This window comes from Balaenoptera borealis (genome assembly GCF_965194805.1).
Source record: "Balaenoptera borealis genome assembly, chromosome: 3".
Lineage (NCBI taxonomy): Eukaryota > Metazoa > Chordata > Mammalia > Artiodactyla > Balaenopteridae > Balaenoptera > Balaenoptera borealis.
In genome coordinates this window covers 4,803,190-4,823,429 of record NC_138866.1, presented here as the reverse complement: position 1 = coordinate 4,823,429, position 20,240 = coordinate 4,803,190, and the positions used below count along the sequence as shown (strand labels likewise).

Below are 20,240 nucleotides of genomic sequence, written 5' to 3'. Positions count from 1 at the left end.
TTAGGATTGCTATTCTCCTTTTCCTTTGCTTTTGTTATTTAAAAAGAAAGACATATGAAGAACTTGTTGCCTTGTCATGCATCTCGACTGTAGAGAACCTCAGCCTGCAAAGTTTGCTTTGTTCAGGTGGGATTTACTTTCAGATAGGAAGATTCGGGATGTTTTAATTATACTGAGCTTGGGCTCCCATACAGTGGAGAAAAGAGAATCAAATAGTTTCTGGAGGCCTGTATTCTTAAAATTCTTGCTGATATTAAAGTTTTTCCAGTATTGTGGTTGGACTGGGGGCACAGAATGCAGTGAACAGACACCATTATATTGCTATTCTGAGTGTAAATACAGAAAAACATGTGATGAAGTAGGGAGTTCCTTGCAGAATTACGTATATTGGAGAAAAATTGTGTAGGAAACAATTGAGCAAAAGCAAGCAATAGGGGTATGGCCAGAAAACTGTGGATCCTCGTATGATGGAAAGCCATGTAATCTTTAAAAATGTTTGTGTTCTCGGTAACAACAGGAAAGATGCTTGTGTATTATATTAAAAGGTAGAATCAGGATATAAAACTGGATATGTTGTATTTTTCAACTAAATAGGCAAAATCTATGCAAAGAAGAATGGAGAGAAGTATAACAAGAGTTATCTTTCTTTTTTTCTGAGTGGGAGGAGGATGATTTTTTTTCTTTTTTTATACTTTTACTTCGTTTCTAAATGTTCTTTGGTGTGTATTCTTTAATAAGCAGAAGGAATTTGTGTTTTAAAAGTGACTCCTTTCTTACCACTGAAGCTGATCTTCACTGCACCAAGGTCAGTAGCTCAGAGCAAATGTCCAGAGGCTGGAGCGTGCTAACGTGTGTTCTCAAGAAGACAAGGAGGGACTTCCCTGGCGGCGCAGTGGTTGAGAATCTGCCTGGCAATGCAGGGGACACGGGTTCGATCCCTGGTCTGGGAAGATCCCACATGCCGCGGAGCAACTAAGCCCGTGCGCCACAACTACTGAGCCTGTGCTCTAGAGCCGACAAGCCACAACTACTGAGCCTGCGTGCCATGACTACTGAAGAGCCCATGCTCCACAACAAGAGAAGCCACCGCAATGAGAAGCCCACGCACTGCAATGAAAAGTAGCCCCCGCTCGCCACAGCTAGAGAAAGCCTGCGTGCAGCAATGAAGACCCAATGCAGCCAAAAATAAATAAAATAAAATAAATAAAATTTTAAAATAAAAGAAGAGAAGGAATCATGGTTTGGAGTTAAGTTCATAATAGATCCATTGTAGACATGCACGGCTAATTTCCATTTCCGTGCTAGGGGAGTGTTACAGGATTTCAATGTAAAATGTAGGTTAAAATATTGTCATTGTCCCATGTATGTGGGGATGGTCTGCTTCGCTATGTATTAACCAGCAAGAGTTCCTGTTTCTCATTTTCGATTTTGCTTGGGAGTTCAGACTGTCTTTGGGCAGCTTGCCTTTTAAAAAACTTGAATGCACCTTTTGCAAACTTTTCTTTATATTAATAGCCCCATTAATTAACAGATCGGAGAGTGAATAAATATAAGCAAAAACCTTCAGCTGGAGATGCTGACAAGCAAGACAGTCCTGTTGCTCCAGGACATCAAAATCTGGTCTCAGAATTTAGTCTCTGCAACTGGTGTTGAAAGCTGACTGCAGGTTGTCTTTAAGTAGCCTCTGCTACATTAACACTTAGCCCTGATAGTCATAATAATTCTTGTAGCTACCATTTATTAATTGGGTGGGTACAGGCCTTTGCAATAGATATTTTGGATGCATTAGCTCATTTCACCGCTCCACAACCCTTTGAGGTAGGTATTACTGTGCCCATTTTACAGATGAGAAAGCAGCCTCTAGGAGATGGAATAATTTGCCCCAGGTTACACAGCTGGTTAGGGAAAATCTGGGACTAGACCCAAAGCCTGGCTGAACATACGTTCTTTCTGCCATCTGTGTTGCTTGGCTATGCATATCCCCCTTAGCAGTATTATTTAAATTAGCATTATTCAAATCAAACCAAATATTTAAGAAATGAATAAGTATATGACTTGAAATGAGAGTTCTTTTTTCAAGGTTTAATTTGATTTGCAAAGTGTCCCAAATACAACAAATCATATTCAGCATATAATTGTGTAAAATATTGTATCATAGTCCTTTCACAAATTTTATTAGCTAGGTGCAACTAACAAATGAAAAAATTTTAAGTTCTTTGCAGTGAATGAAATTAATGAATATTTAACTTAGTTCTTTATCCCGGTTAACCAAATTAGCAATTTTTCCCTCTCTCGTCTACTGTGCTTTCTCCTTATCTTTCTCCTTACAAATTGCTTAATTGCAGAAAGTAACTTGTGCTTTCTTTTAGACAGAACATGCTATAGTTTCTTCCATTTTCCTCTTTAATTGCCTTCCCCAGTTTAAATAGGTGTTCGTTAGTGATTTGTAGAAAAGGCTTGGTAGATATATTCAGTTTTTCAGAGACTGAGAAAGATTGTTTTTAAACTTTGTATTATGAAAATGTTGAAATGCATATAAAAGTAGAAAAAAGTGGGCATGTGCCACTCCCTATGGGTGGTCTTTTGTTTTACAAATAATTGGCCTTGTGTGTATGGCATTTTTTATTTTTGCCAGTATATCTTTAGGATAGGTTCCTGGAAGTGGGATTGCTGGATCCAAGGATAAATGCATCTGTAATATTGCTAGGTATTAGTGACGGGAACCTTCCCCAGCACGTAAGTAATTATCTACTTTGTCTGACAATTTAGCAAAAGCAAGTTGCCTTCTCCAATTCCAAATATAGACATCTTTTCAATTTCGAAGTAGATAATTAGGAATTCTGGGTTCATAATGGTCAGGTGTGTTAAACTTTGAATTTCTACACATAATCACATACATGGTCATGCTTTGCATAATTAAATTTATTGTGAAACCTAATGGAAAGTTTTACTTATCAAATATTGCACACTGAGTTATTAATGTGATGTAAGTTAAAAGGATTTCTTCATCTTTAGATTATGACAGTATCATAATAATAAGCATTAGTAGATTTGACTACCTATACTTGAATTTCTATATTCACATCAACTGTAGTTTTGGAAATATATTGCCACAGATAGTACTTCATGGAAGTCTGAGTATTCCAATCCCCCTGTTTAGAATGATGAAACCTTTTTATTTCAGGCATACTTGTGAATGCTTTAGACCTGAGATTCTGAATACCTTTGTTAGAGATTTTTTTTTTTAAGATTTTTTTGATGTGGACCATTTTTAAAGTCTTTATTGAATTTGTTACAATATTGGTTCTGTTTTATGTTTTTTGGGTTTTTTTGGCCACGAGGCAGGTGGGATCTCAGCTCCCTGACCAGGGATCGAATCCGCACCCCCTGCATTGGAAGGCGAAGTCTTAACCACTGGACTGCCGGGGATGTCCCATGTTAGAGATTTTCAGTTCCCACGCTCTGGAGTCATTTTTCAGGGATGTTAACTCGAGGTAGTTTATGGGGACCTTATACTAAATAGTACGCACGGTAACAGGACACTGGGGGCCATGAACACTGTGCATGTGACTGCATCTGTCCCTCTGACAAGGCCTGTCCGCTTCAGTGGCCCCTCTCCTTCACTTCTGGTGGGTTGGTGGATCTAAGGGAACTTACACAGTGTGAAAAGTCCCACAGAAGCTCGGGTGTTTCTCTCCTGGACACTCTTCTCACATGAATTAGGGTCCTAGATTTCAGAGCAGGAAGAGCCACCCTTAGAGCACTTATAGACTGAAGTCTTTCCTTTATGGATCAGGGAAGTGGGGCCCAGAGGGTCTTGTCTGCAGTCACACTGCCAGTCGAGGACACACTGGAATTCGCGCCCTGGCCCCCGACTCCCAGACCTGAGCTCCTTCTGCACTCTCCTCCCCCCTCTCACTTTGCCTGGGCACGAGGAGGAAAGCAACTGTTTTGGGGCTGAGAACTGTCTGGGGTCTTCCTCGACCCCTCCGTGTGTGTGCAAGATGCAGTGGGGACACTCACTGGACCTGATTCTGCCTCAGGCACCTTTGCTCATAACTGAAATCCTGCATTTAATTCTTCTCACATTGTATTCAAGATACGACGTTGCATTCAAGATGACATTGCATTCAAGATATGACATTGCATCCCGGTGTCCAAAACACAGCATTTCATCATCTGGGTGTGGCCGTGGGATAATAGCTACCACCTTTTACGTGCTGCTACATGCAGGACACTATGCAGCTTGCCACTCCTCATTCCAGACCCTCACAGCAGCCCTGCAAGGTGGGCACTCTTATCCTATTTTACAAAGAAGCCGAGGCTTGGAAAGGTGACTTGTCCAAGGCTACGTAATAAAGCCGAGTTGAGAATGAGTCGGTCCTAACTCAAGACTCTTTGCCCTTTATTCCTCTGTGCTCCTCCAACCATCCCGATATCCCTTCCAATAACGAGGAGAGGCCCTTTGAAGCTGGAGGATGGCACAGACCAGTGGTTCTCAAAGTGTGGTCCCTGGAACAGCAGCGGCAGCAATCCCTTCTAAACATATATCATGTATCACTCATTCTCCTTTTATTTTGAGAAATTCTCCTTTCAGTGCTATGTATCTATGTTCGGCCCCTGAGAACAATTAAAATAATTATTTTTTAAAAACCTGTTACGAACTGGAAGAATGTCTCATATCTTGGTGTCATCTCAAAGCCAGGGATCCATTTATCTTAGCACCTGATGAGCAGGAAATTTTGTCTGAACCTTCCCTGGTGCTGTTTCTCTTCTGCAGTTTCTGAGATCACTTGTCTGAAAAGTGACTCATTATGGCTGTTCTCGTGTCCTGCTGTCCTCATGGTCCAAGCTAGTACCTGTTCAAAGTGGACATTAGGAGACACTGTTTTCTTCCAGAACTTTTCTTTATGGTGGCAACATTTTTTCCTAAATCATGTTTAGATACGGAAACATGAAAGAGACCTGACGTGATGTCGTGTGCAAAATAGGTATTTAGCAAGCATATTGGTGTAGTCGTGATGCTATTTAAGAAGTCAGTGGTGACAAAAAGCCAAGGATATTATCAAGATAAGGATGTAGTGATGATTGGATCTTGCCAAAATGAGAACCTTTCCAACTTCTTGTCACTCCAAGAGTGGCCGCCATCCCCCCCTCCCTCCTTCTCCCCCTCCTCCTCTCCATATCCACTATTTTTCTTTTATGATTTCTCATTACAACTTTAACAATTCTGTTTGCTTTTGATGCTACTCTGTTATAGTTTAATGTGTAAGGTTTATTATGCCCTCTGAGAAGACCCGTTGCCTGCAATTGATGTTCTTTCTATGGGCTTTAAAAAAATCCCATTTCCTTTTTGGGGAGAAGGACAATACTAGATTATTATGAGACTGAATTTTGAAATTATGACTCAAGGAAAAATAAAAAACAGTGACTCAGACGGACTTCCCTGGGGGTCCAGTGGTTGAGACCCCGTGCTTCCACTGCAGGGGGTGAGGGTTTGATCCCTAGTGGGGGAACTAGGATCCCACATGCCGTGTGGCACGGCCAAAAAATAAAAAATAAAATTCCAAAAAAAAAACAACAGTGGCTCAGAAATGGCAACACAATGCCTTTTCTTGAAAGTGGGGTCTTTGTTCTTGAAATTTAGTCTGATCAACAAATGCATGTTGAACACCGTCTGTGTCAACATTACAGGGGCTGCTGCCTTCGTGGAGCCCCCGGGCAATGGAGTGGGCAGGAATAAACAATGTGAGGACAGCGGCAAAGCAGGGACCAGGGGAGCCCAGGAGGCTCGCCCAGCCTGGTTGGGTGGGCATGTAAGTGGGTGAGGCAGGTCCTGGCCCAGGTGCCGGAGAGGAGCTGGGGGCCAGGCGTCTTCCATCAGCCCCTCCAGGCCCTTTCCTTTACCCTCCCCCAGCCAGCTCTCTGCCCCGGGAGCTGAGCTGTATGGACCACACCGACCAGCCCCACGCTCTCCGCTCCGGTGAGGTTTGAGCAGGGGGACCCCCAGCTGGGGAGTGGAAGGAGGGAGAGTGAGGTCAGAGGATCTACCCCCGGACTCCTTCCACACGGGGCCCCTCAGGTTGGCTGTGTCCCCACCCCCTGGATGTAGCTGCTCCCCCAGCAACGTCTCTTCTCTTAGGGTCTGGTGACCTACCTCCCCTTGGCCCTGCAGGCATGGGATTAGCTATAGCTGTGCTGCTCTCAGCCTAGGAGACGGGGCAGTAAGCCTGGGGCTCGGTGTGGAGTCCAGGCCACTCCCCAAGCACACGGAGAAGGATCTAGGTGATGCCCCCTCCCAGCACGACGTCTACACCCACTCTAACTGGGGAAGTAAGGCTAGCCCGCCTGAAACAACAGCCCGCAATCAGGCACTCAGCTGTGAGCTACAGACTGACGTGTGACAGAAGATCAGAGTGGGGCAACCAGGGAGGCCTGGGCTAACGAGGAGAGGCCCTTCGAAGCTGGAGGATGGCACAGACCAATGGTTCTCAAAGTGTGATCCCTGGAACAGCAGCGGCAGCAACCTGGAAACTGGTTAGAAATGCAGAGTCTCAGGCTCTGCCCCAGACCTCCTGAATCTGGGGATGGGGCCCAGCGATCTGGATTTTAAGTCCAGGGAATTCTTCTCCACAGAAACAAGCTAAGGAGGTAGGAATGAGGCCGGATTTGCTTGTTGGGGGGTGGGGGGGTGGATATTGGAGCGCCTGGGTGCGTGGTGGGAAAAAGAAAATCGGTGGAGAGAATGAGCTCTGATCACTGAGGTTGTAAAAGAGCAGGATGATAGCGAGTGGCCTGGAGGCACAGGGGCTTGGGAGTCGGGGGACGTTGTCCTCTTCCCTCCCTCCTCTAGGCCCGGGTGTGAAATGCAGCTGGACCAGTCGTGTTGTCCCCGCTGGACAAGATAACGCATTTCAAGTTGTTAGCACTCTGCCTGGCGCCGGGCACTCAGAGCTGCCATCGTTGTTTCAGCTTTTACACTTTGGTGGGTTCTGATGACCTGTCACGTGGTGTAGCGGGCTGTCAGGAGCCGTTGGCGACCATGGATGAGGGATGTTTTTAAGGAGATTGGCCTGAACAGAACCGGCTGAGTGCACTGGGAAACCAGCCCTCGGTTCTAGGAGCTGTGCTGGGGGAGCCACTGCAGAGATGGTGACACTGGAATGAAAGACGCCCAGCAAGCTGATATGCGTACTGTAGTCACTCCCTAGGGCCTCTGTTGTGAATTAGTACAAACAGAAATTGACTCCCTCACAGTTCTGGAGACCAGATGTCTGAAGTCAGTGCCACCGGGCTGAAATCAGGGTGCTGGCAACATTGTCCCTCCTGGAGGCTCTGAGGGAGAAACTGGTCCATGCCTGTTGCCGGGCTTCGTGGCTGCTGTCTGTCCTTGGCTAGAGGACGTGCCACTCCAGTCTCTTGCCTCTGTCTTTACGTGGCGAGCTCTCCTCCTTATGCATCTTCACCTGGGCCTCTTTTTTTCCCCTTAATTTATCTTATTGAAGTATAGTTGATTTACAATGTTGTGTTAATTTCTGCTGTACAGCAAAGTGATTCAGTTATTCATATACATGCATTCTTTTTTTTTTCTTGTATTACTAGTCTTTTTTTTTTAACATCTTTATTGGAGTATAATTGCTTTACATTGTTGTGTTAGTTGCTGCTGTATAACGAAGTGAATCAGCTATACGTATACATATATCCCCATATCCCCTCCCTCTTGCATCTCCCTCCCACCCTCCCCGTGCCATCCCTCTAGGTGGTCACAAAGCACCGAGCTGATCTCCCTGTGCTATGCTGCTGCTTCCCACTAGCTATCTATTTTACATTTGGTAGTGTATATATGTCAATGCCATTCTTTTTCATATTCTTTTCTGTATGGTTTATCACAAGATATTGAATATAGTTCACCGTGCTATACAGTAGGACCTTGTTTATCCATTCTATATATAATAGTTTGCACCTGCTACTCCCAAACTCCCAATCCATCCCTCCCCCACCCCTCCTTCCCTTGGCAAACACGTCTCTTCTCTATGTCTGTGAGTCTGTTTCTGTTTCGTAGATAAGTTTATTTGTGTCATATTTTAGATTCCTCATGTAAGTGTAATCATATTGTATTTGTCTTTCTCTGTCTGACTTACTTCACTTAGTATGATCATCTCTAGTTCCATCCATGTTGCTGCAAATGGCATTATTTCATTCTTTTTTATGGCTGAGTAGTATTCCATTATATGTACATATATACACATGGGCTTCTTGAAAGGACACGAGTCATTGGATTCAGGGCCCACCCAAATCCAGTATGACCTCATCTTAACCAATTACATCTTCAAAGACACTGTTTCCTAATAAGATCACATTCTGAGGTTCTGAGTGGACGTGAATTTTGGGGAGGACACTAACACAGTACATGTATTTAAAAAACAAAAGACAGAATGGAGACTGAAATGGTAGGTGAAGTAGAAAGAGGAGATAGAGATGAGGTGAGGATGGCATTTCTTTTTTTTTTAATTTTTATTTATTTATTTATTTATTTATGGCTGTGTTGGGTCTTCGTTTCTGTGCGACGGCTTTCTCTAGTTGCGGCAAGCAGGGGCCACTCTTCATCGCGGTGCGTGGGCCTCTCACTATCGCGGCCTCTCTTGTTGCGGAGCACAGGCTCCAGACGCGCAGGCTCAGTAGTTGTGGCGCACGGGCTTAGTTGCTCCGTGGCATGTGGGATCTTCCCAGACCAGGGCTCGAACCCATGTCCTCTGCATTAGCAGGCAGATTCTCAACCACTGCGCCACCAGGGAGGCCCAGGATGGCATTTCTTCCTACTTGGGAAGGGTTCTGTCCCTGCAGAGAGTGGACATCAGCACGGGGAGCGGATTGTGTGTGTTAGGAAAGATTCAGGATCTCTGTTTTGGAACTGTGGTATTTTCACTGTGGAATATTAGCTCTGAGCCCTGGTCTAGGCCCTTGGCTGGAGCAGGTGTTCAGGGAATGAGGAAAGAGAGCGCTTGGAGAGAGTGGAGAAGGGTGTTCTGCTCTGGCTGGAGGGGCCTGACGGTGGCTTTTTAAAGTCTCTTTCACAATTAAAAAAAAAAAAAGGTAGTCTGGCCCTCAGCTTTAGGCACTGAAAAGTTTCAATATATTAAAATTTTGACATTCTAGGCAGTTTTGTCACTGGTAGTGTCTTTAAGAGCCTGCACTGAGGTAGATTTAATTCTGGGATGAAGAAAATAAATTCTGCTAGCATTTTAAAATAAACTTTTAATTTTAGAGTAGTTTTAGATTTACAGAAACGTTGCAAGCAGAATACAGATGGTTCCCATATCTCCTGCACCCGGTTTCCCCTATTATTAACATCTTATATTAGCATGGCGCATTTGTCACAACTAATGGCACGATATTGATACATTATTTTCAATCAAGGGGCATACTTTATTCAGATTTCCTTAGTTTATCCCTTATGTCCTTTTTTGGTCCCAGGATCCCATTTGGGATTATATTTAGTCATGGTCCCTCCTTAGGCTCCTCTGAACTGACAGTTTCTCAGATTTTCCTTGCTCTTGATGACCTTGACAGTTCTGAGGAGTACTGCTTAGATAATCCATTGACTGTCCTTCAATTTGAGTTTGTCTGATGTTTTTCTCATGATTAGACTGGGGGTGGGTTTAGCGAGAAAGACCACAGGGGTAAGGTGCCATTCTCATCACATCTACCAAGGATGTGTACTATGAACATGACTTACCACTGTTGATGTTGACCTTGATCACCTGAGATGTGTTTGTTAGGTTTCTCCTTCTCGCCACATCTCCGCTCTGCATGGTTTAGAAGGAAGTCACTATGCACGGCCCACACGGAAAGAGTGGAGAATATGCTCCACCATCTCAAGGACAAAGTATCTACATAAATTATTCAGAATTCTTCTGCCTGGGGATTTGTCCTCCTCATGTATTTATTCCATCATGTATTTATATCAGTGTGAACCTGTGGATATTTATTTGATAGTTGGGGGTATAATCCAGTACTACTCTATTTATTCTGTTGCTCACATTATTGTGGCTTTGGCTCTTCCCATTGGCTCCTGGGTCCCTTTGCCACACCCCCATCAGTGTGGGTTTTGTGAGCACTTCCTTACTTTCTGGCACCATAAGATGCTCCAGGCTCATGTTGGATATTCCCTGTCTCAGCCCTGGATTCAGGTGCTTCCCCAAGGAGCCCTGGTTCCTTTTGCTGTAGAATGGTATTAGAAACCCAGGTTTGGGCCCTGGGTCTCTCAGCAGACAGAGCTGGGAAATAGATGTGTTTATACAACCCATGTACACAGACTTACCTATAATTACGTCTCTGTGTGTCTCTGTCTCTATTAAGCTAGACATGAGTTCACACTGATGTCTCCTCCTCTTCTCCATTCCACCTGGTTCATTCTAGCCTTCCCCCCTTGCTGGTCTGTAACCTCCCTCTCCAACAGTGAGAAGCCTGGCTCCTACCATATGGCCCTGTGGGAAACAACTTTACCAACTAGAATACAGTGCTTATGTGCAGTTCCTTTTGTAGTCTTCCAGTCTGTGCTCATTACCAGAATTACTTTGTCTGCACCTTTCCTCTCCACCCCCTTCCGTTACATTGCATGTTTGTAATGCAGTTGTAATGCAGTTAGATTCTTTTGTCACAGTCTGCATTCCGTCATGGGGTTCCCCTATCTCCTTATTGGCTATTATTGTATTTGCGTGTATTAAGGTTCACTCTTTGTGCTGTAAGGGTCTGTGGGTTTTGACAAATGCATAGCCTCACACATCCACCACTACGATATCACACAGAATAGCTTTACCACCCTGAAGAATCTCTGTGCTTCACCTAGTGACACCACCCCCAGTCTCTGGCAACCACTGATCCACTTTCTGTCTCTATAGTTTAACCTTTTGTAGAATGTCATTTTAAATGGAATCATGTAGTATATAGCCTCTCAGACTGGCTCCTTTCACTTGGCAATACGGATTTAAGACTCAACCACGGTTGTGTGGATTGGTTCATTCCTGTTATCACTGAATCCTATTCCATTGTCTGGATGGACCACAGTTTGTTTATCCATCACCAACTGAAGGACATCTTGGTTGCTTCCAGTTTTCACAGTTATAAATAAAGCTTGCTATAAATATTAAATGAAACTTTTGTGTAGACATAAGTTTTCAAATCATTTGGGTTAATACTTAGTGTAAGCACAATTACTGGATCCTATGGGAAAATTTATAAGCCTCAACTTTGTAAGAAACTGCCAAACTGGCTTCCCAAGTGGCTGTACCATTTTGCATTCCCACCAGCAATGAAGGAGAGTTCCTGTTGGTCTGCATCCTGGCCAGCAGTTGGTATGTTGTCTGTGTTTTGGATTTTAGCCATCCTAATAGGTGTAATAGAGATATCTCATTATTGTTTTAATTTGCATTTCCCTAATGATAAAAGATGTTGAGCATCTTTTCATATGCTTATTTGCCATCTGTATATATTCTTTGGTGAGGTTTCTGTTCAGATCTTTTGCCCATTTTTTTAATTGGGCTCTTCATTTTCTTATTGTCGAATTTTAAGAGTTCTTTTTATATTCTGTATACAAGTCCTTTATCAGCTATGTGATTGGCAAATATTTCCCCCAGTCTATAAATTGTCTTTTCATCCTCTTAATGATGTCTTTTACAGAGCAAAAGTTTTGTTGTTGTTTTCATTTTAATGAGGTCCAAGCTATCAATTTTTCCTTTCATGGATGTGCTTTTGGTATTGTATCTAAAAACCCATCACCAAACCCAAGGTCACCCAGATTTTTCTCCTATATTTTCATCTAGAAGTTTTATAGTTTTGCATTTTACACATAGGCCAGTGGTCCCTTCTGAGTTAATTTTTGTGTAAGGTCTGAGGTTGGTGTCCGGGTTCATTGTTTCAGCACCATTGTTGAAAAGCTCCGTTGTCTTTGCACCTTTGTCGATTCTGCTAGCATTTGAAATGGACGTCCTTTTTCTTTCTACATTATCTTAAGTCCTGTAAGGAGTTTCCTTGAAAAGGCGAAAGTTCTGATTGCCTTTTCTGCTTGTCTTACAGCAAGACCACTGGTGCAGACCTTGCCTTTAAGAACCACCGTCAACAACGGCACTGTGGTACCAAAGAAAGCCAGTGGCTCCCTGCCAGCCCCCTCGGGGGCCAGGAAAGAAACCGCTGTACCTGCCACAGCCAAAAGGTAGGCAAGAAGCGCCTTAGATGAACTCTGAAAGCAGTTCTGGCTCAGATGCTAAAATAAGTATTACTCTTTTATATGACACTTTAAAATTTCTCCTTTGAGTTAAAGCTTATAAAAGCACACTATTTGGTGTGTTGCCAAAACAGGAACCATGTCGATTTATTTTTCTGCGTTTTTTTAGTTGTAATCATACAGTCTTTGAAATCTCATTCACTAAAGCCGCAGTGCACCATTTTGTGTTTTTACTTAAACTTCTCTTTTGGAAAAACAAGTGGGAGTATACCCTATATAAAAAATGAATATGCTGCCCCCAAGTCCCAAGGGCTTGGAATATAGCAAAATTCAGATTGCTGTACCGAGCGTAAATTTTTATCAGTAAAATTTGTATAAGCTCGTACTTTTAAATGATGCCTAACAGTGGAGCTTCAGGTGTTTATGTTTGTCAGATAGAGCATAGGTTGCTCTTAATTTTCTGTAATTTCATAGTTGTCATATTAAAATTGTACATTTTATATGCCAGGCCAGTTTTCTAAATTTTTATGCCCTAAAAAAACGAAATATCTGGTAGTAATATAGCATAGAAAACCTTAAAGAAATTCTTTCTGCAATGCTACCTCATGGGCTTGTTAGAAGAACTCGTAAAGTTCATTAAAATGCTAACTTGCTGGGCTTCCCTGGTGGTGCAGTGGTTGAGAATCTGCCTGCCAGTGCAGGGGACACGGGTTCGGGCCCTGGTCTGGGAAGATCCCACATGCCGCGGAGCAACTAGGCCCGTGAGCCACAATTACTGAGCCTGAGCGTCTGGAGCCTGTGCTCCGCAACAAGAGAGGCCGCGATAATGAGAGGCCCGTGCACCGCAATGAAGAGTGGCCCCCGTTAGATAGCCTCAACCACCAGAGGGCAGACAGCAGAAGCAAGAAAAACTACAATCCTGCAGCCTGTGGAACAAAAACCACATTTACAGAAAGATAGACAAGATGAAAAGGCAGAGGGCTATATACCAGATGAAGGAACAAGAAAAAACCCCAGAAAAACAACTAAATGAAGTGGAGATAGGCAACCTTCCAGAAAAAGAATTCAGAATAATGATAGTGAAGATGATCCAGGACCTCGGAATAAGAACGGAGGCAAAGATTGAGAAGATGCAAGAAATGATTAACAAAGACCTAGAAGAATTAAAGAACAAACAAACAGAGATGACCAATACAATAACTGAAATGAAAGCTACACTAGAAGGAATCAATAGCAGAATAACTGAGGCAGAGGAACGGATAAGTGACCTGGAAGACAGAATGGTAGAATTCACTGCTGCAGAACAGACTAAAGAAAAAAGAATGAAAAGAAATGAAGACAGCCTTAGAGACCTCTGGGACAACATTAAATGCAATAACATTCGCATTATAGGGGTCCCAGAAGGAGAAGAGAGAGAGAAAGGACCAGAGAAAATATTTGAAGAGATTATAGTCGAAAACTTCCCTAACATGGGAAAGGAAATAGCCACCCAAGTCCAGGAAGCGCAGAGAGTCCCATACAGGATAAACCCAAGGAGAAACACACCGAGACACATAGTAATCAAAGTGGCAAAAATTAAAGACAAAGAAAAATTATTGAAAGCAGCAAGGGAAAAACGACAAATAACATACAAGGGAACTCCCATAACATTAACAGCTGATTTCTCAGCAGAAACTCTACAAGCCAGAAGGGAGTGGCAGGATATACTTAAAGTGATGAAAGGGAAGAACCTACAACCAAGATTACTCTACCCGGCAAGGACCTCATTTAGATTTGATGGAGAAATCAAAAGCTTTACAGACAAGCAAAAGCTAAGAGAATTCAGCACCACCAAACCAGCTCTACAACATATGCTAAAGGAACTTCTCTAAGTGGGAAACACAAGAGAAGGAAAGGACCTACAAAAACAAACCCAAAACAATTAAGAAAATGGTCATAGGAACATATATATCGATAATTACCTTAAACATGAATGGATTAAATGCTCCAAGCAAAAGACACAGGCTTGCTGAATGGATACAAAAACAAGACCCATATATATGCTGTCTACAAGAGACCCACTTCAGACCTAGGGACACATACAGACTGAAGGTGACAGGATGGAAAAAGATATTCCATGCAAATGGAAATCAAAAGAAAGCTGGAGTAGCTATACTCATATCAGATAAAATAGACTTTAAAATAAAGAATGTTACAAGAGACAAGGAAGGACACTACATAATGATCCAGGGATCAATCCAAGAAGAAGATATAACAATTATAAATATATATGCACCCAACATAGGAGCACCTCAATACATAAGGCAACTGCTAACAGCTATAAAAGAGGAAATCGACAGTAACACAATAATAGTGGGGGGCTTTAACACCTCACTTACACCAATGGACAGATCATCCAAAATGGAAATAAATAAGGAAACAGAAGCTTTAAATGACACAATAGACCAGATAGATTTAATTGATATTTATAGGACATTCCATCCAAAAACAGCAGATTACACGTTCTTCTCAAGTGCGCACGGAACATTCTCCAGGATAGATCACATCTTGGGTCACAAATCAAGCCTCAGTAAATTTAAGAAAATTGAAATCCTATCAAGCATCTTTTCTGACCACAACGCTATGAGATTAGAAATGAATTACAGGGAAAAAAACGTAAAAAACACAAACACATGGAGGCTAAACAATACGTTACTAAATAACCAAGAGATCACTGAAGAAATCAAAGAGGAAATCAAAAAATACCTAGAGACAAATGATAATGAAAACACGACGACCCAAAACCTATGGGATGCAGCAAAAGCAGTTCTAAGAGGGAAGTTTATAGCTATACAAGCCTACCTAAAGAAACAAGAAAAATCTCAAGTAAACAATCTAACCTTACACCTAAAGAAACTAGAGAAAGAAGAACAAACAAAACCCAAAGTTAGCAGAAGGAAAGAAATCATAAAGATCAGAGTGGAAATAAATGAAATAGAAACAAAGAAAACCGTAGCAAAGATCAATAAAACTAAAAGCTGGTTCTTTGAGAAGATAAACAAAATTGATAAGCCATTAGCCAGAGTCATCAAGAAAAAGAGGGAGAGGACTCGAATCAATAAAATCAGAAATGAAAAAGGAGAAGTTATAACAGACACTGCAGAAATACAAAGCATCCTAAGAGACTACTACAAGCAACTCTATGCCAATAAAATGGACAACCTGGAAGAAATGGACAAATTCTTAGAAAGGTATAACCTTCCAAGACTGAACCAGGAAGAAATAGAAAATATGAACAGACCAATCACAAGTAATGAAATTGAAACTGTGATTAAAAATCTTCCAACAAACAGAAGTCCAGGACCAGATGGCTTCACAGGTGAAATCTATCAAACATTTAGAGAAGAGCTAATACCTATCCTTCTCAAACTCTTCCAAAAAATTGCAGAGGAATTAACACTCCCAAACTCATTCTATGAGGCCACCATCACCCTGATATCAAAACCAGACAAAGACACTACAAAAAAAGAAAATTACAGACCAATATCACTGATGAATATAGATGCAAAAATCCTCAACAAAATACTAGCAAACAGAATCCAACAACACATTAAAAGGATCATACACCACGATCAAGTGGGATTTATTCCAGGGATGCAAGGATTCTTCAGTATACACAAATCAATCAATGTGATACACCATATTAACAAATTGAAGAAGAAAAACCATATGATCATCTCAATAGATGCAGAAAAAGCTTTTGACAAAATTCAACACCCATTTATGATAAAAACTCTCCAGAAAGTGGGCATAGAGGGAACCTACCTCAACATAATAAAGGCCATATATGACAAACCCACAGCAAACATCATTCTCAACGGTGAAAAACTGAAAGCATTTCCTCTAAGATCAGGAACGAGACAAGGATGTCCACTCTCACCACTGTTATTCAACATAGTTCTGGAAGTCCTAGCCACGGCAATGAGAGAAGAAAAAGAAATAAAAGGAATACAAATTGGAAAAGAAGACGTAAAACTGTCACTGTTTGCAGATGACATGATACTATACATAGAGAATCCTAAAACTGCCACCAGAAAACTGCTAGAGCTAATTAATGAATATGGTAAAGTTGCAGGATACAAAATTAATGCACAGAAATCTCTTGCATTCCTATACACTAATGATGAAAAATCTGAAAGAGAAATTATGGAAACACTCCCATTTACCATTGCAACAAAAAGAATAAAATACCTAGGAATAAACCTACCTAGGGAGACAAAAGACCTGTATGCAGAAAACTATAAGACACTGATGAAAGAAATTAAAGATGATACCAACAGATGGAGAGATATACCATGTTCTCGGATTGGAAGAATCAACATTGTGAAAATGACTATACTACCCAAAGCAATCTACAGATTCAATACAATCCCTATCAAATTACCAATGGCATTTTTTACGGAACTAGAACAAATCATCTTAAAATTTGTATGGAGACACAAGAGACCCCGAATAGCCAAAGCAGTCTTGAGGGAAAAAAACGGAGCTGGAGGAATCAGACTCCCTGACTTCAGACTATACTACAAAGCTACAGTAATCAAGACAATATGGTACTGGCACAAAAACAGAAACATGGATCAATGGAACAAGATAGAAAGCCCAGAGATAAACCCACGCACCTATGGTCAACTAATCTATGACAAAGGAGGCAAAGATATACAGTGGAGAAAAGACAGTCTCTTCAATAAGTGGTGCTGGGAAAACTGGACAGCTACATGTAAAAGAATGAAATTAGAACACTCCCTAACACCATACACAAAAATAAACTCAAAATGGATTAGAGACCTAAATGTAAGACTGGACACTATAAAACTCTTAGAGGAAAACATAGGAAGAACACTCTTTGACATAAATCACAGCAAGATCTTTTTTGATCCACCTCCTAGAGTAATGGAAATAAAAACAGAAATAAACAAGTGGGACCTAATGAAACTTCAAAGCTTTTGCACAGCAAAGGAAACCATAAACAAGACGAAAAGACAACCCTCAGAATGGGAGAAAATATTTGCAAACGAATCAACGGACAAAGGATTAATCTCCAAAATATATAAACAGCTCATGCAGCTCAATATTAAAGAAACAAACAACCCAATCCAAAAATGGGCAGAAGACCTAAATAGACATTTCTCCAAAGAAGACATACAGACGGCCACGAAGCACATGAAAAGATGCTCAACATCACTAATTATTAGAGAAATGCAAATCAAAACTACAATGATGTATCACCTCACACCAGTTAGAATGGGCATCATCAGAAAATCTACAAACAACAAATGCTGGAGAGGGTGTGGAGAAAAGGGAACCCTCTTGCACTGTTGGTGGGAATGTAAATTGATACAGCCACTATGGAGAACAGTATAGAGGTTCCTTAGAAAACTAAAAATAGAATTACCATATGACCCAGCAATCCCAGTACTGGGCATATACCCAGAGAAAACCGTAATTCAAAAAGACACATGCACCCGAATGTTCATTGCAGCACTATTTACAATAGCCAGGTCATGGAAGCAACCTAAATGCCCATCAACAGACGAATGGATAAAGAAGTTGTGGTACATATATACAATGGAATATTACTCAGCCATAAAAAGAAACGAAATTGAGTCATTTGTTGAGACGTGGATGGATCTAGAGACTGTCATACAGAGTGAAGTAAGTCAGAAAGAGAAAAACAAATATCGTATATTAATGCATGTACGTGGAACCTAGAAAAATGGTACAGATGAACCGGGTTGCAGGGCAGAAGTTGAGACACAGATGTAGAGAATGGACATATGGACACCAAGGGGGAAAACTGCAGTGGGGTGGGGATGGTGGTGTGCTGAATTGGGCATTTGGGATTGACATGTATAAAGTGATGTGTATAAAATTGATGACTGATTAAAAAAAAAAAAAAAAAGAGTGGCCCCCGCTTGCCACAACTAGAGAAAGCCCTCGCACGGAAACAAAGACCCAATACAGCCCAAAAAAAAAAAAAAAAAAAATGCTAACTTGCTTTATGTGCACTGGGGATTCGGGGTGTGAGTATGCTTTGCAGCGTGCTGGGATACCCACTGGGCTGGTGAGAGTAGATTTGATGCTGCGTTGTGACTCGGAATGAAAATGTAACAGTCCCGTCTTAGCTCTTAAACATATAGTGTTTATACGTAAAGGCTTATCCTTCACCAAGCAAATTTGCATTGTGTTTCATCAGATAGAGTTTCATGTACTTATTGTTTGTGAATTTTAAGAAAATTGGTTTTGCAGGGCTTTTTAGAACTTTAAAATGAAATTCTCAGCCTCATTTCATACCTTTTTAATACTTCTTTGAATCGTTCATTTATAATCAACATGAAATGACCTTCTGGATTCTGATTGGCAGCAGTAGATATGGACTGTCTTTTATTCATCTAGATGTTATAAGATTGACAGACTGACTTTTTAAGTTTCAGGTTGCCATCTGTTACCATTTTTTTCTTCTTTTATTTTTAATTGTGGTAAAAACCACATCACATTAAATTTACTATCTTAACCATTTTTAAGTGTACAGTTCACTAGTGTCAAGTATATTCTCATTGTTGTACAGCAGGTCTCCAGAACTTTTTCGTCTTGCAGAACTGAAACTATTTGTTGGCCAAAAAGTTCGTTCGGATTTTTCCTTAAGATGGGAAGGAAAAGCCCGAACAAACTTTTTGGCCAACCCAATATATCTCTTCAACAGTAAATCCTCCTCAGAGCTTTTGGTGACCACCTTTGTCCTTTCTGTTTCTATGATTTGACTACATTAGATACTTCATATGAGTGGAATCATGCAGTATTTGTCCTTTTGTGGCTGACTTATTTCACTTAACATAATACCATCAAGGTTCATTCATATTGTAGCATGTGACAGTATTTCCTTTTTTTTTTTTAAGTGGCTTTGTATTTTATTTATTTATTTAGGCTGCGCTAGGTCTTAGTTACAGCTCGCGGGATCTTCACTGCGGCATGTATGATCTTTTAGTTGCAGCATGCGGGATCTTTAGCTGTGGCATGCCGACTCTTAGTTGCAGCATGCAGCATCTAGTTCCCCCACCAGGGATCGAACCCGGGCCCCCTGCACAGGGAACGTGGAGTCTTACCCACTGGACCACCAGGGAAGTCCCAAGATTTCCTTCTTTTTTAAGTCTGTATAACATTCCGTTGTGCATATATATCACCTTTTCTTTATCCATTCATGTCGATGGACATAGGGTTTCTTCCACCTCTTGGCTATTGTGAATAATGCTGCAATCAACATAGGTGTGCACATATCTCTTTGAGATCCTGCTTTGAATTCTTTTGGATATATACTCAGAAGTGGGATTGCTGAGTCATATGGTAATTCTATTTTTAATTTTTTGAGGAACCTCCATAATGTTTTCCATAATGACTGCACCATTTTACATTCCCACTAACAGTGCACAAGGGTTCCAATTTCTCCTCATCCTTGCCCACATTTGTTGTTTTCTGTTCTTGATAGTGGCCATTCTAATGGGTGTGAGGTGATATCTCATTATGGTTTTCATTTGCATTTCTCTTATTATTAGTGATGTTGAGAATCTTTTTCATATGCTTGTTGGCCATTTGTATATATCTTTTGGAAAATTTTCTATTCAAGTCCTTTTCCCATTTTTAATTGGGTTATTCATTTTTTTGTTGTTGAATTGTAGGAGTTCCTTATATATTCTGGATATTAATCCCTTACCAGATACATGATTCACAAATATTTTCTCCTATTCCATACATTGCTTTCTCACTCTATTGATAGTTTCCTTTGCACAGAAGTTTTTAAGTTTGGTGCAGTCCCATTTGTTTATTTTTACATTTGGTGTCATATCCAAGAAATAATTGCTGAATCCAACGTCCTAAAGCTTTCCCCCTGTTTTCTTCTAGGAGTTTCATAGTTCTAGGTCTTTAACACATTTCAAGTTAATTTTTGTATGTAGCGTAAGGTAAGGGTCCAACTTCATTCTTTTGC

General features: G+C 41.2%; 1 protein-coding gene across 10 annotated transcripts in view; it reads left to right on the top strand.

The window, feature by feature from the left end:
* EML1 (EMAP like 1) overlaps nucleotides 1-20,240 on the top strand; it is a 204,819-nt gene that overhangs the window by 120,368 nt on the left and 64,211 nt on the right. For all 10 annotated transcript variants that reach the window (XM_082387710.1, XM_082387711.1, XM_082387709.1 and 7 more), the window contains exon 3: nucleotides 12,076-12,211. In XM_082387710.1, the coding sequence (XP_082243836.1) occupies nucleotides 12,076-12,211 (136 nt within the window). The remainder of the gene's footprint in view (nucleotides 1-12,075; nucleotides 12,212-20,240) is intronic.